The 27,938-nt window shown below is 42.1% G+C and overlaps 2 protein-coding genes across 2 annotated transcripts; both read left to right on the forward strand.

Moving 5' to 3' along the window:
• The first annotated feature begins 328 nt into the window (after nucleotides 1–328).
• On the forward strand, nucleotides 329–3,697 carry bhmt (betaine-homocysteine methyltransferase). Its single transcript, XM_079234745.1, has 8 exons — nucleotides 329–405; nucleotides 604–736; nucleotides 841–953; nucleotides 1,073–1,264; nucleotides 2,068–2,215; nucleotides 2,672–2,854; nucleotides 2,938–3,166; nucleotides 3,255–3,697. Exons 1-8 carry the CDS (start codon nucleotides 385–387, stop codon nucleotides 3,430–3,432), a joined length of 1,197 nt encoding a protein of 398 aa, XP_079090871.1. The 5' UTR covers nucleotides 329–384; the 3' UTR covers nucleotides 3,433–3,697.
• A 2,567-nt stretch (nucleotides 3,698–6,264) lies between these two features.
• Nucleotides 6,265–27,687, forward strand: jmy (junction mediating and regulatory protein, p53 cofactor; the record flags this gene model as incomplete). The annotated part of the gene is made up of 11 exons (XM_079235472.1): nucleotides 6,265–6,493; nucleotides 6,605–7,116; nucleotides 13,731–13,904; nucleotides 22,155–22,305; nucleotides 22,726–22,895; nucleotides 23,787–23,952; nucleotides 24,730–24,920; nucleotides 24,999–25,076; nucleotides 26,005–26,100; nucleotides 26,192–26,681; nucleotides 27,368–27,687. 11 exons carry the CDS (start codon nucleotides 6,265–6,267, stop codon nucleotides 27,685–27,687), a joined length of 2,577 nt encoding a protein of 858 aa, XP_079091598.1.
• Between the last annotated feature and the right edge of the window lie 251 nt (nucleotides 27,688–27,938).

Genomic DNA, 27,938 nt, shown 5'->3' on the forward strand with positions numbered 1-27,938 from the left:
AATGTCTGCATATTTAGGGATAATGTGTTTTGCATATTGTGCAAAAAACAGTTAAAACCCAACTGTACTTTGGCTTGCATGAGTCAAAACAGATAATCACCCTGTTCACCTACTAAAGCACTAAATCTTCATCTAAAAAAGTGAATGTGTTCCACAAAGTACAAGTCGAGTACAAGTCTTATGAACAATAGGCTGTCTTGTGCAAACTTCCAGAAAGAAAGATGAGCTGTGCAAGAGGAAGGCGGTTCTTATGCTGAGTGACAGCGCGCCACACCCCGCCCTTCTTGGATTATAAATGCAGCGTGGCTGTCTGCACCGAGACTTTTACGAACTCAGAGGCACTCTGCAGCTGAGAGGAGAGGGCCGGTCACTGCTGCAATAATCATGGCACCAGGAGCAAAGAAGGTGAGCAAAAAGGATGCAGATTCACGCGACAACTCCTATATTTTTGTTTATTTAACTTGTGGTGGAAGTTTTGACTTCTCAGCACTCTTATTCGGGTTGCTTGTGCACTTTTTTTTGTTTTGGTTTGTATGTGTGCAAAATGAAGTGGGTTCAGCTCAGTGAAGTGTAACACACTTGCATGTTTTTAACTTCTCGCAGGGCATTTTGGCGTGTCTGGATGCAGGAGAGGTCATCATCGGGGACGGAGGCTTCGTCTTCGCCCTCGAGAAGAGGGGCTATGTGAAGGCCGGACCGTGGACCCCCGAGGCTGCAGCAGAGCACCCAGAAGCAGGCAATGCTTGTTTATCTTTCTTTTTTTTTTCTTTTTTCTTTCTTTCTTTCTTTCTTTCACAAAACCTGCCCATGCTGACTGAAGCCACGTTGGTGTTGTTTCAGTGCGGCAGCTGCACAGGGAGTTCCTGAGAGCAGGCTCCAATGTCATGCAGACATTCACTTTCTACGCAAGCGATGACAAACTGGAGAACAGGGGCCACACTCAGCGCTTCACTGTGAGTAGAGCTCTGATCAGTGGGGCTGAAGCCTCATGAACTCAGTATCCCTGCAGCATGAAACAGGGACTTGAAAGCATTTGTGTTCAGTGTTGTTTTTTTTCAATTTTGATCATCAGGGGCAGGAAATAAACGAGGCCGCTTGTGACCTGGCCAGGGAGGTGGCCGATGAGGGCGATGCTCTGGTGGCAGGAGGAATCTCTCAGACCCCCGCCTACCTCAGCTGCAAGAGCGAGGATGACGTCAAGGCCATCTTCAAGAAACAGATCGACGTCTTCGTCAAGAAAAACGTGGACTTCTTGATTGCAGAGGTTTGTAGGGCGCTCTGTTGGCTGTGAAAGGAAACGTCTGGGGATATTATGTTTATTATTGCACAAAGCTGGGGAGGCTCTCCTGATTTTGCAACCGACTTCCTATAATGCAACCAGTAACATTTTCATTAGATCCCCTCTGCCCATTGTTCAGGTTAATATTCTCAGACAGTAAAAGTCCAGGGCAACACAAGATTAAAAAAAGAGAGAAAACTGCCATTTTGATTGTTCAAATCAGTTTAGTGTCTGAAAAGGGTGACGCCTCTTTGTAAACTCATCAAACCACTACAGGAAACTACAATCAAGTGTTTAAACCGGCCATCGTTGCACCAGAGTATATTTCAATCTTCACGATATCTACATTAATTCACTGCCACAATAACAACTATACCAACATGTTCCTGCTCATTGCTGATTGACAGCAACTGATCGCCGTCGCGTTGGAATCTATTTAAACCTGCAGTAACAAAGTAGAAAGAAGCTGCTGACAAGATGAGCCATGACCTCACTTTGAGTTGATGTGGAAGAACTTGTTGGCAGACGGTCACGCATGCAGCTGTTGCAGAGCAACATTTTTTATTGGGTATCCAACTCTTGAGGGAAATATCTCAGCTGTCTCTTCAGCTGCTAGAATGCTGCACTTTGTTCACCAGCTGGTCTCTTAAACGACTCTACATTACGTCTCATTGATATTGCAGTTAAAAAAAAAATGGCTGAGTCAGGAAATGTGGCTTCAGTCTTTAATATTCTGAATAAAAAATGTCAATAAAATGTTCCTCCTGCTCGTGTGTGTTTGCTCGCAGTACTTTGAGCACGTGGAAGAGGCCGAGTGGGCCGTGCAGGTTCTGAAGAGCACCGGGAAGCCCGTGGCTGCGACTCTGTGCATCGGACCTGAGGGAGACCTGAACGGAGTCAGCCCCGGAGACTGTGCCGTCAGACTCGTCAAAGCCGGTATGACATCATGTTGATCCATCTGCTGTGTGTATGAGTTTTAAAACATCCTGTTCCACAATGTGCTGCAGGAATAAGCCCTGAAATACAGAAAATAGATAAAATGCATTTATTAATAAACCCCTTTTTTGCTAACAAGTAGCTAAATGAGAAGACTAAACTACATCCCGCCAGGGGATACTGTGAAAAGAAAAGATCTAGTCAATATTATAAAAGAGGATTGAATATGCAAATGTTCACCATTTAAATGATATGCAATTAAACGGTCTACTATGACATCTTTTAAAGCTAGTGTGTGGAGCATTTGCAATGATGTGACTTAGGCGCCCTCTAGTGGACGTATAGCACCATGGCAGACTAAAGCACACACCGCTACAGAGAGCAACACAAAAGATGCTCTGTAGTTCTCACCTGGATTGTCATTTTTCCTCTAAAGTTTGCATGTTTCCTCCGTAGGAGCTCACATTGTGGGCGTCAACTGCCACTTTGACCCGGAGACCTGTGTGAAGACTGTGAAGATGATGAAGGAGGCCGTGGAGAAGGCCGGGCTGAAGGCTCACTACATGAGCCAGCCGCTGGCTTACCACACTCCTGACTGCAACTGCCAGGGTTTCATCGATCTGCCCGAGTTCCCTTTCAGTACGTGTCCACGCTCGAAACCTGCTGCTTCTCAACGTCTCCATCTAAATGAGACTAACGTACAACTGTGTCTTCTGCGACAGGTCTGGAGCCGAGGATCCTGACCAGATGGGACATGCAGAAATACGCCCGGGAAGCCTACGATGCTGGCATCCGCTACATCGGGGGCTGCTGTGGCTTCGAGCCCTACCACGTCCGTGCCCTGACTGAGGAGCTGGCCACTGAGAGGGGTATCCTGCCTGCTGGCTCGGAGAAGCACGGCATCTGGGGCAGCGGTCTGGAGATGCACACCAAGCCGTGGGTCAGAGCCAGGTACTGGAGAGACTTCTTTCTTTAACCTCACGCTTTCTCTCTAAATACCTCCAGTTTGGGTTGACATGAAAGGTGTTCCTCTCTGCAGGGCCCGCCGTGACTACTGGGAGAAGCTGAAGCCCGCGTCCGGCCGTCCCTTCTGCCCCTCGATGGCCTCGCCTGATGGCTGGGGGGTCACCAAAGGTCACGCTGACCTGATGCAGCAGAAGGAGGCCACCTCCCAGGACCAGCTGAAGGCTCTCTTTGACAAGGCCAATAAAAACTAGTGAGTTTCCCTCTGCTGTATCTGTTTCATGTAAAGACAAGAGAGGGTGTACTTACTAGTTTACATACCAAAAAGATACAAATGCTGAAGTTGTTTCTGTCCTTTTAGAATCAGTGTTTGTAGAAGACTGAGATAATATGCTGCACAACTGTGAATTACTGTAGCTGCAAAACAGTAGGAGCTGGGAATTCACTTGAAGCAATGCCTCAATGTTCCAAAAGTGTCCATAATGTACTCAGCAATAAACTTCTATTTGAACAAAATCAGCACGTGTGATCCGGGACTTGTCATTTGTTAGAAAGGAAGTCATTGTCGTTCAACTTGTGTTCAACTCCAATAAAAATAATTTAGAAGTGTGTCAGTTCTGGAGGTCTGAGTGGTTTTCATGCAGAGGTCCATTAAAGCTAATGCCTGCAGGTATTTAGAGTGTTTATGGTATCAAAACGAATGCAAACGATAGCAGTCTTAATCCTTATGGATAGCAAGAACAATACGAAACTACTGCTGCCATCTAGTGGATGAAATAACACAAAGAATATTACGAGAAACTAAACTGTTTTCCATCAACATAGCTTTTTTTTTTTTTTTTACAAATTATGTACAGACATTGTTAGTGCTCCTATAAACCAGAGAACATTTAACAAAGGTATGCTGTCCGTGTGCGTGTGTGTGTGCGTGTGTGTGTGCGTGTGTGTGTGTGTTAAACTCAATGTCCAAAGGGAGTTGTGGTTTCCTGTGTTTGTCTGCACAGTGATGTGGAAATATTAGGATGTGGTATTCCGAACTTTTAAATAGATATAGTGCATAACCTTCACCCAGTGCACCACATTTAAAATCTTTCCTAGCTTTTTGAATCAATCAACTCTCTGAGTCTGACTGAGATTTTTGTTCCAATTTAAAGGCAGGAAACACATTATGCTGACACCTGACTAACCATCTTCAAGAAATCATGCACGGCCCTGCAGACGTGACAATACCATCTTTTCTGATTTGTCCTACTTTGTGAAACATTTGGAAAAAAAGGTCACAATATAGCGTGGTGTGGAAAAGCCCCAAATAATCATAAATAAAGCTACCTCGTAATATCATGTCACCAACCAATGATATATATGTTAAGAGTAGAATATGTCAGGGGTTGAAGGTAAACATAACATGAAGGAAGAAATATAAATGAATAAAACTAATCCAGCGTTTCAGATACTAATCGTATTCAATTTATTAATTATTATTATTTTAAGGGTTTTGTATATATACATGTATGTAATCTGAAATTATGGTGAGACGATGAAAAAGCACACAAACAGCACAAAAAACGAGCAGAAATATTACAATGATAATATCGTGAGGGATATATGATATAATATAGCAAGTGAGGGATCGTTTCACCGTAAAGTCCAAAGTAAGACCATTTTCGGTTTGATTTAATCGATTTGCTAGTTCGAAACCGACATCTCTCGTTTGTTTATAAATATATTTATTTTGTCCTAGTTGACTTGCCGTACAGAATCCAGCAGTCATCACGTTCTCTGCGGGTTTGCGTCATGGATTTTCCCACGTGCAGATGTTTATGCTCCTCGTGCACGTCTGCAGCTAACAGAGACGAGCAGAGTGCGAGTTAACTATTTTAATTAAAAACATGAAATCATAGAATAAGAAAACAAATGTATGCGGATGTATTTCAAGCCTTTGCATTTCGCTTTGTTTAATAAACTCTTCTTTTAAAGGGACTGTTATGCTGCCTTCAAGTTACATGGGGAAAATGTGCTTCCTCTTCATGCTTCAAAGGTGATCGTTTTACAGAACACTTGACTTGACTTCTTTATAGACGTTTTATTTTATGTATTATATTAATATACAGCTAGTCCTGTCTATTCTTTTTATACATATGCAGTGGAAATTGTTTAAAGAAAAAGTCAAAAGAAGTAAAAATAAATACTTATAAATATATATATATATATATATATATATATATATATATATATATATATATATATATATATGACATGTATGAGCAAATAACATAACATGTATGAGCAAAACAACTATGCACTACTTAACAGTAACTTAAATACAAAACTGGGAAAAGTATTGCAAAATGCGAATCATAAACATGATATTGTAAAGTTACATTTCGTGCTAATACTTTTAGTTTTGTAAGTACTTGTAGCAGAGTATTTCCGAGCGCTTCTTTTGCGAGTGTTATTTCCCATTTTTCATCACGGAGTCTGAACACAACACCGTAAGGGGGGGACGGGGGGGTGCACCAGTTAAATCCCTCCCCGGATTTGACAACACGCACGCACCTTGACTGCTTGTAAACAGAAGCTCACACGTGACACAGAGAGCCCGAGCCTCGCGACCGCATTGTCTGCTCGCGGACAAAGAGCGACACAGTCAGCGTTTATCTCAACTGAGCGCGAGCGTCGCAGGGGGGGCAAGTGTGTGCGTGTGTGTATGTGGGGGTGGTGGTGGAAGGTGACACGATGACAACAACCGACATTAAGGAGCCGACTTTACGCCGCCGTGTCCACGCGCGATCGGCCGCCTGAACTTCTTCACGTCTGGATGCCCCGAAAACCGACCGCTGGGAGCGATAACAACGCTCGTTGCGCGCGCAGCTGGCAACGGTTAAACACAAAGCTGGACCTCCTTTGTGTCACCGTTTAATTTATCTCGTCGGTTGTTTTACTTTTTTTTGTTTTGTAAACAAATCTCACTTTTATGGATAACGTCAGTTAGCTAGCAGTAACGCCGTTAGCCGTGACGTCATTTATTTTTATTTTTTGCTCGCGTTAATCTGTTTTTTTTTTGTGGGGGGGGTATTTTATATGAGATGTCATTCACGATGGAGGATAACTTGGAGTCAGAGTGGGTGTCCGTCCGGCCGAGGGTCTTCGACGAAAAAGAGAGGCACAAATTCGCCTTCATCGTGGCCTGGAACGTCGTCGAGGGAAAGTTCGCCATAACCTGCCACAACAGAACCGTCCAGAGGCGGACTACTTTTCTCCTGGACCCGCTCCATCCGCCGCCCGGTGCCTCCGCGGCAGAAAAACACGCGAAAAGTAGGAAAGATGAAGTCTGCCAAGCGGGTCAAGATAGACCGCACTCTGTCCCGAAAGGAAAGCCCACTACAAATACTATTGTCGGGGATAACAATGCTTTAAAACCCGCAGCTTCAAAGTCGTCTGAGTGCGTCAGCCCCACGTTGGGCTCCTGGGATGTTGTGACACCGAAAGTGATAGATATCGAGCTCCTTGACCCCGTGGATGTCCTGCTCTCCCCGGATGATGGAGACCCAGAGGATGGCGACGGCAGCGGGCATGAGGACTTCAGCTGGGCCGGCCTGTTCTCCTTCCAGGACCTGCGGGTGGTCCACCTGCAGCTGTGCGCCGTCAACTCGGACTTGGAGCCGTGTTTGCCCTCCTTCCCCGAGGAGCAGTCCGGCGTGTGGTCGGTGCTCTTCGGGGGTGTCGCCGCCGGGGTGTCGCAGCGAGAGACGGACGCCCTGTGCTACCAGCTGCAGGTGTACCTGGGTCACGCCCTGGACACCTGCGGCTGGAAGATCCTCTCTGAGGTGCTGTTCTCCGGGAGCGAGGACACGGATGAGTACTACGAGAGCCTGAGCGAGCTGAGGCAGAAGGGCTACGAAGATGCTCTGGGGAGGGCCAAGAGAAGCATGCAAAAGGTGAATTAACTTGTGTTTTCATTTAGTTTGAATGAGATGCAGGTGTGATGGGAATCTTTTGCTGCTTGGCGTTTATAAAACCACATTTTTACAGCTTTAAAGTCAGCGCTAGATCACACTAGAAGGGTTGTTTTAAGATCAACCGCAGCCTCTTCAAAGAACATAGTTTTTCTCAGTATAATTGTGCTTCATAGTCTTCTTATTCTCCTCCTCTTCCTTTGTCCCCCCCTGTGATCTACCATCTGTTGCTGCACAGTCACAGACCTTGTAATATGATCTGGCCAGACATCACAATCTAGTTGGCTGAACAGTTTAAAGGGAGTCTTTACAATTTAAAAAAAACTACATAATAGGAGAACAACTAGAGGGGGAGTTACAGACATGTGTCACCGGTCACAGCTGTTGAGATTGTGTTGAAGTGTTGAAGGCAGCTGTAAACGTGTCAGAAGCTTAAGTGTGTTTTTTATATATATGTCTGCAGGGAAATGTCCCAAAAAGTAAGGGGTGGAAGAAGTATTCAGATCCTTTACTAAAGTAAAAATACTAATACTACATCGTGAAACTACTCTACTACAAGTAAAAGTCCTGCATTCAAAACTTTACTTAGTATGAAAAGTACAATGTTCCCTATCAGTGTTTTACTACCATATCTAATGTTTCTGGATTAATATTCCTGCTGCATTAATGTGTATGTTGGATTCTAACTCTTTTATATCCGGTTTGCTAGTTTAATCTACAGCAATGGATCATATTCAGCTTTGATGATGCATTTTCCAGCTGCTCCAAGAGGCTTTTTAAAGAGTTTATTTAGCTGAAGAAGTAGGAGGACACTTAAACTGAAGGATGACGTGTTTCTTTATCTCAAACACTCAACACCAGCACATCTTGACTAAAGCCATCAGACAAATGTAGTAAAAAATAAAGTACAAAGTTTCACAGACTGAAAATACTCCAGTATTTTACTTTCCCTCAAATTCTTACAGTGATTGTAGTTTAATTACATTCCACCACTGCACATATCGCCTACCTGTTAGAGTAGACATGACGCACACATCCAACCAGATTACTAAAGAAAACACCGTGGAGTCTCGATGAAGTCGTCATCACAGTTACTATTTTTAGAGGAGACAAAGCCTCAGGGAGAGTCAGGACTTTGCCAACCAGGAAGAAATTATTTAATGACACTTAATGGCTCTTGTTTTATTGTGATAGAGCTCAGAAGCAGATGGTGACCCATTTTCTTGCACCTGATTTTATTAAAGTGACACAAAAATAGATATGGTGTCTAAAATCTAGTGCGGCTTCAGCGACAGCGGTCAGAAAAAAGTGAAAAATGTCTGGTTTTGTCTAAGCAACAGCCCAAGATCCAAAGTTTAGTACCATGTATTGCAAAAATAGTTAGATGACAGTTTTTCTTCTGTCTATCAATTTGTTGTAGTGCGAAAATCTGGTTTATCTCATAGTTTTGTACTGGAAGTGGTGAGTTTGATTGATTCTGTTTTGAAACGAGGGATGAGTATTTCTGTGTCGCTGGTCAAGTTTGTCAAAGCAAGGTTGATAACGGAGGCACAAATAACAGACCGTGATAGATTTTAAATGGTTTATTGATTTTAAAGATTCGTAAAGAGGTCAACATGAGTTCTGGGTAATGGTGACGACGTGAGAAATGATTTTCATTATTTTTCTGATATTTTCATGGACTAAAATATTAGCAGATTAATCAATAATGAGAAATAAGCGTTAGTTGCAGACACAGAAAACAAAGTCCTCGTATTTTGTGACCGTGCCGATGTTTGTGAGGTGTTTTTTATTATTATTATTTTTGTTCCACTATAAGAACACAAAATTAGAAACATTTCAGAAGTTAATGCAATCCAGATTAACAGCCTCACAATTAGTCTCTTGGAGACAACAACAGAGGCAGTATTTAGTACAGGACGGTTTTATTGGATTGCACGTGTTTCCATTTGCCTCCTAATAATAAATAAGTCAGACTGTAGCATAGCAGCCCCGGCACTCATTCCTTCTACTACCGATGGTGTATTTTTGGGACTATGGTGGTTTGGTGTGTATGGAGCAGATGGAGAATCACTGTGGTGCGTTTAATCACAAAGTCTCAGCCCTGTTTGTGATGATAACGGGACCAAATACGCACAAAGAAAGACCGGTGGTTGAAAACCTTCCACAGATGTCGGGCATGTATCCTGTCAATTGTTAACCAGAGACTTGTAGTTTCTCCTTATCTTGTTGTTAAACAGAATTAGGCTCTCCTACAGTCAACCAGACGCGTTACAAGATAATAGTTAATGGAATGGAGTTTGAACATAAACTGAGGGGCGGGTGGATAAAGTAACGCAGCATGGTCAAAGCAGACTTGATGCTTTGCTCCACAGTGTTTGGTATCAAACATGAACGTGTGAGTGTAACGGTAACCTGGGGCCTCGTTACAGAAAAGTCTGAAGTCCTATTAATTTAGTTTTTACAGAACTGCCTTAATTTAGGGATTACCCAAATTAGAAATTCTAAATTAGAACGGCATAGAATCCAAATAACTGGCAAAAATGAGAAGCACTGTTTTATGGCAATGACGGCGAAGATGAGGGAACAACACGACCACTTAAATATAATGATTGAAAGGCTTCTTTAACTGTATGATGGCGCATTAAATTGCGGGGAACATTTATTTATACGTATATTTATCGACTGCCAAAATCATTTGTTCCTCAATTAATAAAAATAGGTGGTGTTTGATCTCCTCCATCAACACGTTTAGGGCCTCAGACTCCTCGTTAAAATAAATGAGAGACAAGAGAGAGACCTAATGTCCACCTTGAATAGCCTGCTGGTACATTTTAATCCAAGACACAGGCATGACAGGAATAATCACATTTAATTATAGCTTTTAAGACGTCTGCAATGGGACATAATGCACCAATGAAGAATTATAATAATGAGACCCCTGGCATTTAAAAGCTGCTAATGCACATTAAGACTGCAGCAAATATTTTCATTATCAATTAATCTGCTGACTAGTTTCCACACCTTTTTTTTTTTTTAAAGTTGATACATTTAAATCTCTTGTGCAACAGAACCAACTGTTAAAAAACAAACGATATTCAGTTCAGTCAGAAAAAACGAACAAGAAAAACCAGCACAGATTAATATTCATAAAGCTGGAACTGGAGCATTTTGGGCATTTTTGCGACTAAGCAAGTCACAAGTGTTGTATTAATAATAATAATTTTCTGCTGAACAGCTAAGCAATTATCAACTAACTAATCTCAGACTCAATTTCTCACTCTTTACACATTTTACGGGTCACAAAAAAGATAACATGCTGTTGATTTAAATCTGTTTTCAGTGTTATGTGGCCACAGTTTGTGTTTAGTCATGGTGAGTGTGCCACTGATGCCGCTGTGGGATTAGTCTGTGCTTTGTGTCACAACATCTAAGCTTAGTTTGTTTACATTGCATGATTCATCGTTGGGGTATGCCGGTCTTTTTATTTTTTTTGTGAGCCACCAACACATTTATTTATCTCTGAGCCGAAAGCTGTGATATTGTATGCAAAGGTGCATGTTACCTTTTTGAGACTGCGTCTGCTGGTACCATGAATGCCAAAGCATTGAACACGGTGAAGATTTAACCCACTTTGCTCAAATGATTTCTAGCTGTAGGTCTTGAGTTCAGTTGACTGACAGGTGCTGGCAGCTCTACAAGGAGCCTTGCTATTGAGTTTCTTAAGATAACTGTCATTCCCCTTTTGCAGTCATGTCTCTGAAATGGCATTCAGTGAGAGCAATTAAACGGGGCGTGTTCCTCCTGGGAGACTTCAATTAAAAGGCAGAGAGAAAAGTACTCCAGCTAGACGGAGCAGATTTAGTGCAGACAAACTGGAAGAGTTAGTCCTTTTATGATGGGGCTTAAGTGTATAGTAATACTGCAGCTCATATCTTTTAATGATCTACTCATCACACTGTGAAGTGCTCTCCGTACAGTCATGTATGTCAATGATGTCTTTCAAATAAGTTGAAAAAGTGAGAAATAAGTACAATTAATGTTGCACTCACCCCTGTACCTCAGCCACTTTTCTTCTGTTGAAGAAAAAAGCTAAATGTTTGTCATTTTTTTAACGGTAAAAATGCACAATAGACATTGTCAACTTTTTTTTATTAATTTTTTTATCATAGTTTGCTTTGAAACATTTATTTTGATGACAGAACCACATAGAACGATGCAACTTCTCGTCACTTCCACCACACCGACCTTGCAAACTCAACGTCACGCGAGTGAAATTCAACCAAGTGTTAAAACTGGGGCAGCAGCTAACGATTATTTCAATATCTAATAATCTGCTGATTATTATCTACACCAGGCCTAAACATGTTGGGAGATCATGCGTTCGATCATGTGCGTGTATCTGTCCACGGCTTATCTCGCTCGCTTCTGGACTAATATTTGTTTTGCTCATGTATGACTGTATACTTAAGGATTTGCAGTGATTCATTGCATTTTCTTTTTATCTCTACTATTATTGACTCCCGGCTCCTCACTCCTAGTTGTAGGACACATTTTGGCCTTTGTTGTGGATGAAAAACTGACGTTTTAAATAATTATGTATCTGAGAATTTGCAGATGAATTCCACACCCAATTTGTTCTTGATGTGATCCACTCTGGATTAGCACCAAATGAGATGAATAAATCTCATGTTTGTTATCTTCGCCGTCATCTTGACTGTAAGAGAGCCGGGAGGGACAACTGAGTGAGACCCGCCTGTTTGAGATCTATCAAATAATTAAAATTCACAATTTCCTGAAGCCTAGAATGACATCTTGAAACGGTCCAAAACCAAAAGATATTACGTTTCCAATTTCAACAAAGAAAATCTAAAGAAAACCCTCACAATGGAGAAGCTGGGACAAAGACAACGTTGGGCATTGTGGCTTGAAAAATGACTCTCAAACAAAAAAAACGCTGAAGATTACTTGGTTCATAATTAGTCAAATAATTGTTTCGGCTCTAATTAAGACAGGTAGCCCTGCTGCGGCCTTTTTGAAGTGCAGACTCATCAAGCAATCACAGGCCCTCAGGCTTCCTTCCTTTCATCAACACCATGATTTGACTATGTTAATAACTACAGCAGGAAATGTTGCAAAACACAAGAAGCGGCTCGGTCTTCAAAGGAAGTCGTAAAAGACAATCCGGCATCGGAGATTTCTTTTATTCCACCACTTATGTATGTGTAAGAGTTTCACCGGTATAAATGATACAACTTTGTAGTTTTGCACAGCTCGTTGCCCAGGCAGGAGTCGGCTCATTTAGCCCATGGGGTTTCCTGGCGAGCAGCGATGGCAGGGGCAGGGAGTTACCAGGGCAACGCAGGGCCAAGGTAAACAGTAGAGCAGTGTTTTGGAGCTGAATCGTGCAGTGTCTATCCCCAACGTGGAGGGCTTCGGAAAAACAGCCCGGAGTAAATATAAGAGTCTCTATTCATATCTACTGCTCCTCGCAGAGAGAAGAGCACTTTATCCGCCGCTTCGGACGAATATTGGCTGGTGGCACATTTCAATATTATCTGAGGCCGAAGTGAAGGAGACGTATTGTGTCCGCGTGAATTGGAGCCACTGGTTTCTAAGAGCTGGAAGATGGAATTGTGTTTGTGTGTACAATAGCGTTTTTTATAGCGTTTATCTCGCGAACAATGAGCAGTCTGTGGATAGCCGGACATATGGTACGAGTCAGCAACAGTTGGGGGGCCATTTATTCTCATTGTGCTACACTCAAACATTATATTTTATCGTTACCGACGACACCCATGCGTCGGAAGACTCTCCCACACTCTGACCTCGCACTGTCATAGATTAGGTTTGGATATTTTACTTGTTGAGGACTCATTGTTATCATGAATTAGATTCACTGCACAATACAATCCAGTTATTCTATTGATGTGGTCAAAGCTAGCATCACAGTACGATCTTATTAATAACTAACCCTAATAAATAGGATCTTGTGTTGTGCATTTGACAATATATTTAATTCCTTCTCGGTTGGATGTGTTTTGAGGAAAATTCTGCTGATGGTCTTTTTTTTTTCTTGTCAACTAAGCCCATGAAATGACCCATAAAACAAGAGCTGCAACTGACAATTATTTAGATTATTCATCAAAGACTACTTTCTCAATTAGTCGTTTTGGTTATGAAACCTAGAAAATATTCAGTTTACTGCCATAGATGTTTAATTTTAGAACCTGGAGCCTGTGAACCTTTGGCATTTGCTTTTTAAAGAAACACTTAAACGCAGTGCACAGCTGTTTAAGGAAATGATTTAGCCTTTTTAAAGAAAAGTAAGTGTCTACATTTGGGCCTCTTTACTTTATTTAAAAAAAAATATATATATATACACGTCTTCAGTAGGAACCAACAGTCAAAGTAGGGAAGTCAGAACGTATTAAGAGGCGGACTAACACATCGGTAGTTTGGGTTTGTTGACGATAAGAAAATGATAAAACGCCACCTCCTTGTCCTTTAACATTTAAATGGAATATTCAGTGGATCTCTGTTTCCCCGCTACGTCTTTTCATCTTGACATGTTTGTTGTTGTTGTTTTGTCCCAGGTGTTGGACAAACACAAAGCCATGGACAGCATGGTGGAGCTGCTGCAGGTGTACCCAGAGGAGGACGAGGTGTACGGAGAGCTGCTGGAGGCGACGACTCAGCTCTACCACTACCTGCTGCAGCCTTTCAGGGACATGAGGGAACTAGCAATGTTGCGCAGACAGCAGATTAAGGTAATGCACACACACACTGACAAATACCATCTGTTTTCTGGCTTGATTTAAGCTGTAGATGGCTAGCTGGTCTGTCCTAGAGCGCACTTTGACCGCCTATCTACTACATTAAACTCCACCTACTACAATGCTATTCTTCTGGTTTTAATAGCAATGGTTAGTGCTGGGAAACCAGCCCTAAACCATTGCATGGTAATGTCCTCCATTGAGCCTCCTAAGCCCACTGCAATGACATTAGTTGCCGTGATGATGATGATGATGATGATGATGGTGGTGTAGTAGCCAGTCTGTAGCTTTGCATCTGTGGGCTGTGTGGAGGGCAGCGGATCAGCCAGAGCGGCTTTCCCCTCCACCCAGAGCGGCTTAACAACCAGCATAAGTATTATTACAGCAGCCACTAAACCACTCGGTAATTCTGCAGCCTCAGCACACTCTTCTGTTTTCCACACTCTTTCTCCACTCCATCTTTGTTGTTTCTCTTCATTAGAGGTTTGAAAGGGGGAAGTAAATCCGCAGGTTGATCTCCTCTGTCTCGTAGAGCTCGGTTCAGTCCTAACACATGCCTGGTTGAGTCGATAGTCACACTCGCTCTTATTCAGCCCTGCAGGAATACGTTTCATATATTTAAATCATTTATGCATTTGATAATAGTGAAATGCAACAGCAGAATTTGCTTTATTATTGCTTAGTTTACTCTATCGCAGTGGTTCCCTCAGACACAAAATATAATGTTTAATTCAGGCAGATTATCACCAACTATTACTGGATTATTTTGATACTGAAGAAAACATCAAATCGTGATGATACGCAGCCAAGTTCTGCAGTCTTAAGGGGGGTTCTTTCCGTATGATTCCTGAGCAGATTTATGGATGTTAATTTGCACTGCGCATCAAAATGTTGTCCTCGGAAAGTCGCGCTACGCACACACAAATGTGTGTCATGTCTGTGTGCTCAGATTTGACTGGGTTATGACTCCGTGGAGGAGTACTATGTTGACTCAAATAGCAGGAATCTGTGCTTGAATTACCTCCCATGAGCTGAGTGTCATTCTTTTCTATCATTTTCAAACTGATTTATGGATGTTTTTATTGATATAAATCACTCTGAATCTGAAACTACGTGCATCTGTCTGTGTGTTCACTAGACTCGGTTAGGATTAAACCACTTCCTGTTGTCGTCTTCAGATCCCCAACATGCACCTGCACCTTTCACCTCGCTCACTACTCTCCCTCAGTCTGAGCTCTATAGTGGGCAGTAAATAAGAGATTTCGGACGTGAATCTTCATCACTAACAGGCGATGACATCCTATAAAATGCTTTTGCTTCATGGGATTGTCAATAGAAAGTCACATACATGACGCTATTATTTTTCGTGCCATTGTGAGAATATTTTAGGCACATGTATAGAACAGAAGTTGGACATTTAAATGAAATGACTAGAGGTAGTGCACCATAAAGTCAACAGGGATTGATTTCAGACACGGCCTTTGTACTTGAAGTAACCCCGCTGTGTTCAAGTGTGTCCATTCAAGGCGGCGTCGCTCAGAAAAACACACAACAGAGGAGAACATCTGTGGGAGAGGGGCAAAGATAACAAACGTATCGCACAGTGTGAAATAATAAGAGCAGATATCTGACTTTGATGTCATGTTTTAGGAGTGTTGCGTGCTGTTCAACTGGACACACACCGTCTCCGCCTCTCTGTCTCTTCAGTCTTCCACTCTTCTGTTGTGTTGTGAGAACTTTCCCGTCTCTAAACTACATTCCTCGCACAGCTAACTCACCCCGCATTGTGTCATCACCGACAAACACAAGTGACTGGGTGTGTTGTGTGTGTGTGTGTGTTGCAGTATGATGGTATTTGGGTTCTTGGGCGGGTGCTGCTCTAAATTTAGAAACTTGTGGAGCGTTTCTTCTTCAAGGATCAGTCCTAAAAACATCAATAATTGTATATACTAACAAGCAGAGTGTGCATATTAAAGACTGATGCAACTTCTTCCTCTGTGTCATAGAGCTCCATTCTCATCAACAAGTTATTAAACACACATCAATGAGCTTCACTGTTGCACTGGGAGACCTTGAACACACACACACGTGTGATTTTGATTCACTCCCACAATCACTGACCTGCTGCGACAAATACTCACTAGAGCACCAAATGTGGATTAATCCGCAGCAGAAAATAGTCCCCAACAAATGCACTGATCCTCCTTTTTGCAGAAAACTACAGTGACCAATTTTGTTTTTTTTAGCAGAGATGTGCTCAGAGGTTCCTTGGAAATAGTTGCTAATTTGATCGACTGATTTTCATCTCTACCCCAGCAACTCCAATATTGCTGACATTGTTAAAGATGTGTTACAAATCTATATTTTATGTAAATGTGTAAATGTATTCAGTAATGTAAAACCTTCCAAAAAAAATCCATCTTCTTTCGATGCAGCCCTCAATACAAATTGGAGACGTGAGTTTTGAAGTTAGTGGACAGAGCATCTGATAAAAGATACTTTGGAGTTGCATTATGGGAACTGTAGTGTGCAGAATGTCAGGAGCATACTAGAGGCTAAAAAGTCAGGCGTCTTGTGAGTTTGCCAACTTATAAAGAGCAGCTAGAAACAGACGGTTGAAATCACGTTGACCTGAAGACTTGGTGTACAACCCCGTCAGGTCCTGCTTGTTTCAGACCTGTTTTGTGGAGCATCTGAACTCTGCGCGACGGAGAAGTTTCCAGTTTTACCACCTGCTCCCCTCGGGGCGATCCAACGGCTGAAATCAAAGCTGCATGCAAATGAGTCCTTGACGCCGGCAGAGGCGGTTGGTTTCTCCCAATGATGAGTCAAGGGATCGTGGAGAGCTGTTTGTGACTGTAATTTACATACAGTTTGCATCCTGCTTAATGTCGCAGTGTTGATGCCAGGAGGACCAGTGTATTCGTTGATTGATGGACCGACAGGCCGTCCTGACTTTATTTGCACGTGTAAATACACATGGGAACGTGTGAGGAAGTGGGAAAGCAGACACAGTGCTTCAAGCTTAATAATTAAAAAAAAAAGGCTCAGGTGTCAAACTGTAGAGGAAATGTTGCTCAGGATTAGTGTTGCAAAGGGGCGGAAATTTTCAGGAAAGTTTCCACGGGAATTTGGGGTCGAGAATTAAAAAAAGTGCCCACGTTTTTTTTTTTTGCAAAAGCATATAACAGGGAACTTAAATGTAGTTGAGAACAAGGCTATGCACGCCTAGCTCAGCTGCTAGAAACATAAAGGTAAAACGTTCTGTTGTTTTTGAACGTCTTTGTCATCAGTGTTGCGTCTGAACGTTTCAGCCCTATGCCTGGCAAGTGTGAGAGCGCCGAGTTGCGTAGAGGCCGAGAGCGGTATTGCAGACAGAGATTTCAATTATAGCTCGCAACAAAAACATTTGGGTTGGGGGTGGTGATCATAGGGAATACACCTTTTTTATTCAATGTTCATGTTTTTGTTGTTCGATGAAAGAATAAAGTTCTACTCACAAAATGTCAAAAATGTCATTTTTAAAAGTTGTATTATAAATGTTTGCGTGCATGTCTGCTTAGGACAAGGTAAATAAAGTTAAATTACCCCAAAATGTCCAGTTAATTCCCGTATATTCCCGTTAATTCCCGTGGAAAGTTTCCAACTTTGAATATTCTCGGAATTTTGCAACCCTACTCAGGATGTTAAGGGGGGTGGGACTGTTCTAAGTTGTTGTTTTCATACGCTACACAGGTTGAGCTTTACAGTGAATCAGTGCTATAGCTAACAATCATTTAAATTATCGAGTGATCTGTTTTTTTCTTAATTAATTGTATGATCTATAAAATGTCAGAAAATAGAAAATCTTAAAATGTATTGATTTATACATCCAAACTTCAAAGATACTCTGTTTATTATCACATCACACATTGTTGGGTGTTTCATTCCATTTTATTGTTGTATTGTTATTGTGTTATTTTATTTGCTCTATTGCTGTCCTGAAATGTTTTAATCCTGTTCCAACATGTACATCATCACTTTGTAACTTTGTTACAGTAAAATTGTATCTTTATTCTTTTTTCTTTGAACTCTTTCTTCTCTCTGCAACTATGACTTTAGCTTTACTGCCTCAGAGAGGGAAAGAGTGGATGTAGCCGTGAATGAATGAACGCTCACCTGAATGAATCCTCAACAAAGGGTGACGAGTATTTCGGTGACTGGGCCGTTGTCGGGCGGCTGTGTTGCGTGTTGGTGCGGTGCGGTGTCGGTGTCCTGTTGCCTGGAGGGTCAGAGGGCAGCCATGAATTAAAAATGTGATTTCTCTGTGAAGCGTCGGAGAGGCTTTTGTCCCACGGCGAGCTCCAGTTACTGTTGCAACTGCATTGTCACATGGCGACGATTGTCATGGCACCTGCTGTGTTTAACTCCAGCTGTCAAATTTTATTCACTTTTATAGATCTCACGAAAGTAAATAAGTAGCTCTATTGCCTGAATTACAGTAAAAAGTGTTCTTGAATATTTTTTTTATCGTGCTTTTTCTTATTAAATACATAATGACACAATCGATAAAATAATTATTCTAGGGTTACAACAAATGATTATCAATTTGTCAACTTATTTGCTCAAATAATGAAACATAGCTGTCACAACTTTCTATTCAAATGTCTTGTTTTGTGCGATCAACAGTCAAAATATAGATATTAGTTTACAAGGACATAAGACCATGAAATTGCAGATACAATTGTGTTCATCAACTAATTGATCAATTGTTTCCGTTCTTATTGATCAAATAAATAGTACAGACTGCTTATAAATCTGAATTCAGTGTGTATTTTAATGTGTAATGGAGTTATAGCGGATAAGGCAGACTCAACCCAGATATTTCTAATTATGAATACAACGGTTTCATGAATGAGAGGTGGAGGTGAGACGGATCCAGATGTTGATATGACTCCAGAGAGGTCTTGAAGGATAAGACTGGTGTTTTTCTATATTTCTCTTTTTTGTCAACATATCCCATGTTGTGTAATATCCCAAAATGTGTCAAAACCTTCCTCCTAACACATAAATCTCACAAACATATAGTTTCAATTCTTAAAAAAAGACATCCCAAAAAGCTGGACACTGCAATTTTTAATCAAACGTCACTTACACGAGACATAATAATGCATTTATTGGGGACTACTTTCAGCGGCGGATGAATCCACATTTGGAGCTCTTGTTGGCGTTTCCATCAGCATGAGTCAAAATAAGCCACAGTGTGCGTTCATGTTAATGAAGGAAAAAGTCATCCAGTGCAACAGTGAGGCTCATTGATGTGTTTTTAATCATTTTTGGACAACAATGGAACTCTATGGCGCAGATGGATGAGATGTATATCAGCCGTTGGATACACAGACAAAACGCCATTGTTTGTTTTGGACTTTTAATGAGAGAGAATGTTTAAACAATCTGCCGGCCATCCTGCTAACCTTAAACGGAGGTCAGCAGTGTTGTATCCACACACGCGCACACAGATGCCTGATAATCACTGCCTAGTATCTCACACTGTTTTAACCAGACGAAATAAGGCGCCACCGTCACCGAAACCACACTGTAATCCCAGCACTTCACTGCGGGAACTGGCCTCACTTCTATTCTCAGAGAGTTTGACGCGTCTGTGTTTTGTCACTACGACCTGCCGACCAGAGGTGTTGAAGGAAATCACTCACGGTTGCATCTTCCCCCGTCGCTTCCTGCCTGTTTTGGTTGTACACAAGTTGGAAGCTGACTTCTGGAAAAAATAAACAAAGTACATAATTAGTACCAGCTTAACACGCTGGTACTAATGATGTCGTTTGTTTACTTGTATTTACAGACATCCTCGCATTAACAAAGGTTACGACACCCCTTAAAGCCGACACGCAACTAAGATATGAAAACAATTGTGAGTTTATTTGAGTTCAAATCAATATTTAGGTAAAGTAGTGAGCTCATCTGTCTTCAGTGGAACGCTGTATGATTATGAGTGAATAAAGGAATGGTGCTCACTTTGTGTGTTATTGAAGAGGCAGGAACTGAGTGACGGCAGCAGGTGAGAGGTTAAATGCCTTATACGTGATATTCCATCATCTTTTATTTAAATTCCGTCTGGTTGTTGGTGTTGTGTTGGCCTGTTTTGCAGAGCAGCTCTGCATGTTAATGCTGAACCGGCTCACTCTCCTCTTGCCCAAGCAATGTTGTTTTTTTTAAATTATTTTTCTGCGTTTCGGTGGCCTCATATTGAAGTTGACTTTTTTTTTTTCTGTTTTTTTTGTAGTCGCCAGATTTGAACAAGAGACCAGAATTAAAAAAGAAAGGTGTTTGATATCTCTGCTGCATCTATTTTGAGTTAATCGTGAGACAAATCGTTGGAGGGCTCTTTTTAAACCGGCATGCTCCTCTTCTGAGATGAGATGCAAGAAGATCAAACTAGTGCTTCCTAGTTTTAATGCATTGATTTTGCACACAAGAAAATATCCTCTCTCTGCATGCATCCCCTTGTGCTGCATCCTTAACATTAATCTGACAAGTCAATTCAGACCTATATGTAAAAGTGACCAGGATGTGAGACAGATATTGTTTGAATAAGCTCCTGAACCGTCATTGTAAATATACAGAACAAACCGTTTTTAACGGGCTGACGGTCAACAACGTGTGAAGTTAAACAACCGATGCTTTTAAAGGTCAGTCGGTGTGACATGTCACCAGGTCTGACTGATCTGCCTTCTGGTGCTCTGTTGTAAATGTTGGAGCCGGCTCTTGTTGAAGGATACCTCAACAGTGAGCTCACACACTACGTTTTTGAGTTCATATTTTCTTTCTTTCTTTTTTTTTTTTTTTTACTCCACTCATTCCCAATTTACTTTTTTTTTTCTGGTCTCTGATGTAATTTATCCTCCCCCTTTCGGTCGCGGTTTCACCCCAAAACCACTCCCTGTTCTTGAGCCTCACGTGCACACACACACACAGACACACACACACACACACACACACACACACACTGTAAAAAGCACAACGTGTGCTAGCTGACATAAATCAAGGCATTTTAGGTTTGTTGATATCTTATTTTAGAGCACCTACACACATCTGTTTCACATTGAGATATTAGTGCATGACTTTAAGTGCACGAGGCCCTCACAAGGAGTTAATCCGCTTGTGTACATTTTGTTCCATGGTTTGTTCCTTGAGGAGGGGAGGGGTTCAGGACTCCACGTGGCACTGCTTTCCCCCTGTTGCTCACTCTTTTTCCACATGGCCTGTCCCGAGCTGGTGAAGAGTGACCTCTGGATGACATGTGATGTTGTGCCACGTAACATGAACTCCTGCCAGAGTGTATTCAGAGTTTTGTCTTTTTGTTGTTATCAGAGATTTTGTTTTGTCTTTATTTATTGATTGTCCCACCAGCCCAGTAGGACACTTAACTGGGTTAGTGTCACTCAACATAAACATGCACGAGCTCACCGGGTGTCAATGTTACCGCCATCTGCTGTAATGTGCTGGTATTACACTGACCACTGTCGTGAATAGTCTGTACTGAACCAGAAGGCTTTCAGGGAAGGAGGTGAGGCAAAGATACTGTGTGAGGTGAAGGAGACGGCTGCATGCTGGGGCTCTGGAAACAAGTTGGTTATTGTAGTCTGGCCCGCTGCAGCTCATGGAGGCAATTAAAGCACAGATTCCTGCTATTGGTGTCCACTGAGTGAAAGCACACAGACGTGATGCACATTTGTAGGTGACTTTCCGAGGCTTCACAAATTAACATCCATATATCTGCTCAAAAGTCATATGAAATAAAGACGCCCCTTTTATAACTGCCGAACCTCCCTGAGAATAAACTTATCATCAAAGTAATCCAGTGATGCTTGTCGGTATAACCGCGGGTACATCTCAAACAAGATAGCTTCTTAATAAGTCTTCGTGCTTTTCATGGTTTAAGGATTCCGATGCACCAATTAATGGTATCAGATACCCAATCCAGCTATTTGAGTCCGCATCTGGCTGATATCGGTATCCGGTCACAGACTATAAAAAACTCACTGAATCCTTGGCAACATTTTACTTCCCGTTTTAAATCCCATAAAATGTGATTATCTGCCAAAGAAATAAAACTATTAATACACACTTTTCTCATGTTGCAACTTGCAGTATAAATCTATAATACGTGTTAATGTGGTGCGGGTAACTCCATTATTTTTTGATGGTTTGTTGATCTGCTTTAACGACCTGCGTTGACCCCATCAGATCTCCCTGGAGACGGAGCGCCTGGGTCCCCGTCGAGTGGAGGGCCTGAGGAAAGAGGATGAGGAGTGGCAGAAGAAGGCTCACGCCGCCGTTCTCTCCATACAAGACCTGACTGTCAAGTTCTTTGAAACCACGACTCGGGCACAGAAAGGTAAGCGCGTGTGAAAGGAGGCTTTTCCTGTCTCTTATAAAGAGTCTTTTGTCTTCGCTGTGACCTTTTGAGCTTCTGTGTTGTGTGTAATACTCCATGATGAGGTGCAGTTCATGCTCCACCTGAGGATGGTTTAAAACCAACAGTCTCAGATTTCCAACCTCTCACATACCAAAGACATTTCTTCAAGTCCCTCCTTCCTTGTCCAAAAACTAAAGATATTCTGTTTACATAAATATAAAATGGAGTACGGCAGACAAATCCTCATTGGAGAAAATGGACAGCAGGAAAATATTTCTTTTAAAAAGATACTCAAAATGATTTGATTATCAAAATAGTTGTCATCTTAATTAATGTCAATCAACTAAATGATTAGTCAGCTCCGGTCCATTTCTGACGATCGTATTCTTTGTGTTGCAGCTTTGCATGAGCGGATGCGTGCCGACCAGAAGAAGTTTGGCAACTCGGCGTGGGCAGCGGCGGTGGAGCGCATGGAGCGGCTGCAGTACGCCGCTTCCAAAGACACACTGCAGCTGATGAGGGCCAAGGAAATCTGCCTGGAGCAGAGGAAACACGGCCTGAAGGAGGAGGTAAAGTTCTTAAGAAGCTTGTTATACTCGTAGTGAGTTTGTCAGAAACCAACGATAACCAGTGATGGAAAAAGTACTTTGATCTTTAGTAGCAGTACCACAGTGTAGAAATACTCTGTAGAAGTCTTACATTGGGAAAAATATTGACATTAAATACTTGAAGTACCAAACGTCCTAATTATGCAGAGGGAGTCATGTCCGAATAATATATATATTGTTTTACTGGCATTATTGTGTTCATCACTTTAATGTTGCAGCTGGTGAAGCTAATTCTAACTACTTCATTTACAGCTGGGGAGTTTAATCTATAGTTATACATCATCATTAATAAGTTGATTCATATTTTTGTGTTACTAATCTTAATCTGCGAAGCAACTTCTAATTTAAACAAATGTTGGCAAATAAATGAGTAAAAAATACAATATTGTCTTCCAAAATGGAGAGTAGAAGTATGAATGATTATAAAATGGAAATATTTAGTTCAAGTACCTTTAACTTGTACTTAAGTGCGGTACTTTAGTAAATGTACTTGGCAATAACAAGAGTGAGGGACACAAACACTTGGATGAAGACAAGTTGAGAGAGAAGATAATGGACGTGTTCAAAACATGACCTCATGGCTCAGGCATCCTGCAATAGAGGGAATAACATCCGGCTGTGCGACAGTGGAAATGACTCATTGGAAATGATTGTATGGGTCAAACCCTTGCTGTACTTGTGCAACTACATAACACAAAGTACCTGTTGTATGGAGAAGTGATGTAGCAAGAGGGAGAGAAATGTTAAAAACAAGTGCGCAGACAAGAAGTACGACAAAATCACCCGGCCTGTGGCAGAACCCCTCCGGTCTGTGGCTCGCTGAGTAATGCAACTGTGCGTCCATGCTTCTAGATGCAGAGTCTGCAAGGTGGTGAGGACGCCATGCGGCGCCTGGACCAGCTGGAGGAGCTGTACTACGAGCTGCAGCTGCAGCTGTACGACATCCAGGCCGAGGTGCTGCGCTCCGAGGAGCTGCTGCTCACCGCTCAGCTGCAGAGCCTACGGAGGCAAATGACAGGTGAGCATCTGGGTCGGGATGACGACGTTTATTTATTAGGGACCAATTAAAGTACATGAAAGGAATATTTCACAATTAAAAGGACCCTTTGTATATCAGTTACTCAGAATTCTTGAAGAAAACCAAAGCGACTGGAGAATTCAGAAACAGACAAACAGAGTAAGTCCTTGACGAGTTGAGGCAAATGGGGCGGCTGCATTTAAAAACGGCAAAACTCTCAGATTTCATGCAGTATAATTCACGTCTCATTGATCCTGTTGTATGTTCACTTCTTCCCAAACACATGTTTGCTAAAACCGTACTATTTAAAAGACTCGTACGGCGCATCATGCACAAGCGTAAGATATTAGTAACGTCAGTTTTAAACAGTAGGATGTTAGCAAAGATGCGTTGTAGTCTATTAACTTCAATTCATCAGGATTTTTTTCTTCTCTGTTCACTGTGGAAGAATGCGAGAAAACTAAGTTTTTAAGAGTTCAAGCGACCATGAGATGAGTAATTCATAAACACTTATTCATTTTATTGGGAAAGTATTCCTTTAATCTCATTTAAGGACATAAGATGTCTTGAACCACATTTAGCTTCGTTAGCTTTCAAGTAAAAAGACGGTAACAAAACATTTGATTTGTAACTTAAATTCAGTTTTTTCACAACAGTGTTGCTCATTAACAGTTTATAGAACTGGAATAAAGCACCTGAAAAAGCTATTTGCCCAAGAAGCAGTTCGGTCAGTGTTTATAACTGCGTTCTGTTGGATCTGTTCTGATGTTGTACCAGAGCGACAGGACGAGGTCGTTTACTACGACGCCTTCGAGAGCCCCGATGCCATGAAGGGGGAAGAGGGTCCCGCCGCTCCGGCGCCGCCCCTCAGAGATGAAGAAATCAGCGTCCTACAGCAGAGGACCCGGCAGCTCGAGGCCCGCAGGGGCCGCATCACCGCCAAGAAAGTCTACCTCAAAAACAAGAAGGTAAGCGGTGACGATGAAGACGTCTCTGAAGTCTTTCAGTCGGTTTGGAGCTTCATATCTGTTGTTTTACTTCAACAGGAAATCTGTATCGTCAATCACAACCAAAAGATTCAACAGCGACAAGGTAGCCATGTTTCCCTGCAGACTCTGCAACAGGTAAGACATACAATTCATAAGCATTAGCATATTGAGTTCTATGATTTTTCGGTGTAATAAATGCCGATTATCCATTAATAGTGGGGGGAAAAAACACCATGTATTTGAGTTTAGTGCCGATGACTTTAAATTTAAAGCCCTCTTGTAAACATCTTGGTTTAGTTTTTAATGGAAATAAGTGCTTCACAAAGGGTTTGAAGTGGTCAACTTATTTTAAGAAACTTAACGGTATCAAGAGTGAGCCACGAGTTTCTTTCTCGTTTTGGTTGTCTGAGCGTAATTTGTTCGATTGGCTCTTTAATGAGTTTTTTTTAATGCCGTTGTGTTTCGTTTTAAAGAACACGCGAGGCAGCAAAGACGTTATGAACGGAGTCTTTTGAAATGTTCCTCTCTCACAAGAAATAATCATCATGAACATTGATGGTGTAGTTGGCAACTCGTATATGATAAATAATTACAAACAGGAAGTAACACGGCATCTTGCAGTGTAAGGTTACGGGTGGACGGTGCATAACTGTGTTTTTTTTATGAGGAATATTTTGCATCTTAAAGTAGTCATCGGCGCCTGAGGTAAACTGTTGCATTGCTCAAACTACTGCAAACTATTTTGAGTTCCCTTTAAGCGAAATACTCTTGAATTTTAGTTCCCTCTGGTAAACAGTTACAGTGTAAATGTCCAGGGCTTTTATTGTGAAAGGTAAGAACAGGAGGAGTGGAGTAGATGGTTTTAAATGTCTGTTCTGCACAGCGTTCCTTTATTCAAGGTGTGAAAAATCGACGTAGTATTCACATTTATAAAAAAAAATCACAATAATATAGTAAAAAACTAATGATTCGCATGAAAAAGGACTCCTGTACCTAAAGGCCTTTTATTAATAATAATATATTTAGTCTGCACCCAAAACAATCAAACGTGTTTCCTGCACAGGGAGCGGACGCGCAGGAAGACAACGAAGCCAAGAGCAACGCCAGAGTGAGCCAGGACCGGCAGCGGACTCTGGACCGACTCCGCAGCCTCAAGCAGGTGAGGCGCTCAGACATCCGCGAACTAGCTTAGGAGTTCAGCTCCGTCTGAAGAGCACCGACTGACCCGGTGTCTGCTCTCTTGGTCCCAGCGTTATCCCGGACAGGTGACCCTGAAGTCCAGCCGGCTGCGTCTGAGTGAGAGGAGGAGAGCCGGTCAGCAGCACAGCACTCACTCAGCCAGCGTTCAGACCGACTGCTCCGATCTCCCAGAACTCTCGGCTCCTCCTCCACCTGACGCCTGCAGCTGCGACAGCGTCTCTTTACCGACGGTTGCACTCGATAGCCTTGACTCGTCGCCTCCTTTCCTCTCGCTGCCTCCCCTCTCCCTGCGTCCTCTTCCTCCTCCGCCACCTCCCCCGCCGCCTCCTCCTCCTCTTCCTCCCGCAGAGGACCAGCAGGAGGAGGGTGAGGGCCGGGAGGATGATCACAGCCCCGTGCGGCGCCACGACTACGAGTCCGAATCTTCCTCTCTTCCCCTGGCTCCATTCTCGCCTCGCTTCTTTGACAGCAGTCAGCTGCAGACGGCGAGGAAGAAGCTGAAGAAGACGGCCTCGCTGGACTCGTCCCAGTGGAGGAGAGGTGAGGAGGGAGCTTCTTTCTAACACGTATTATAACAAATGATGAAGTTGAATATAAAGGGAAGCTCACAACTAACAATAAACTGCGATATAGAGGTAATTTCCTAGTGAAAATACATTGAATGGATATTACTGAAAAAAATACATCCTTATGCAAACATTCAAACTCGAAGGGCTTTTCAACAAATGATGTATGTGTGTGTGTGTGTGTGTGTATGTATGTATGTATGTATGTATGTATGTATGTATATGTACAAATTATATTATAATTAACCACCGTGAACCTGGTTAATAAAAAAGACTTTATTATATAAATATATATTATTTATTTTATATATACATTTATTTATTTACCTTTTTATTTAAGACACATATATTTATTTATTTAATTAACCACCACGAACCTGGATAATAAAAGATATTTATTTATTATATATTTATTAATATATGATATTTATTAAAAAAAAAATATATATATATATATATATATATATATATATCTTAAATAAATGTGTGTCTTTTAAATAAACGCAGTAATTTTTATTATCCAGGTGGTTAATTATTATATATATATATAAATAAAATTTGATCGTCCCCACTGTTTTTCCGTCATATTTTAATACTTTGTGATTGTTAAACGGGTACTAAATTGCGTATTAAAAAGTCTTCACTTTGTGTCTCCAGCAGCGAGCTCCCCCATGGACGAGGTGCTGGCGTCCCTGAAGCGCGGCTGTTTCCACCTGAGGAAGGCGGAGCTGCGAGTCCTGGCCCCCGACCCGGACGACAACGACAGCGAGAACATCCTGGCTCAGATCCGGCAGGGCGTCCGGCTGAAGAAGGTGCGGACCCGGCCGGAGCAGCAGCGCCACGCCAGGAGCTTCACGCACTCGGCCGACGCTCTGACCCGCAGCATCCACGAGGCCCTGAGGAGAATCAAGGAGGCGTCGCCGGAGTCCGAGTCCGAGTCTGAAGACGAAGGCCTCCCGTGCACTGATTGGGAAAACTAGCTCGCTTTTTTTATGGATACGTGGAGCCAAAACGAAGAGAAAGCAAGCGGACAAGCAGGAGTTAAATCACCTGGAGATCGCTTGGTGCAATTGGAACAAAAAACCCTTGATTTTTATTAATCTTTTCTTTTTGTATGTGTCAGAAAACCGCTCAGACGTATGTTGTTTTTTTAATTCATACTTCTGTGTGTTTGTAAAGATGGACCACTAATCTTTTGTGTGTCGTTGCTGTGGCATTCTCGGCGAGGATA

The sequence above is a fragment of the Taurulus bubalis genome (genome assembly GCF_910589615.1).
Source record: "Taurulus bubalis genome assembly, chromosome: 19".
In the NCBI taxonomy this organism is placed as follows: Eukaryota; Metazoa; Chordata; class Actinopteri; order Perciformes; family Cottidae; genus Taurulus; species Taurulus bubalis.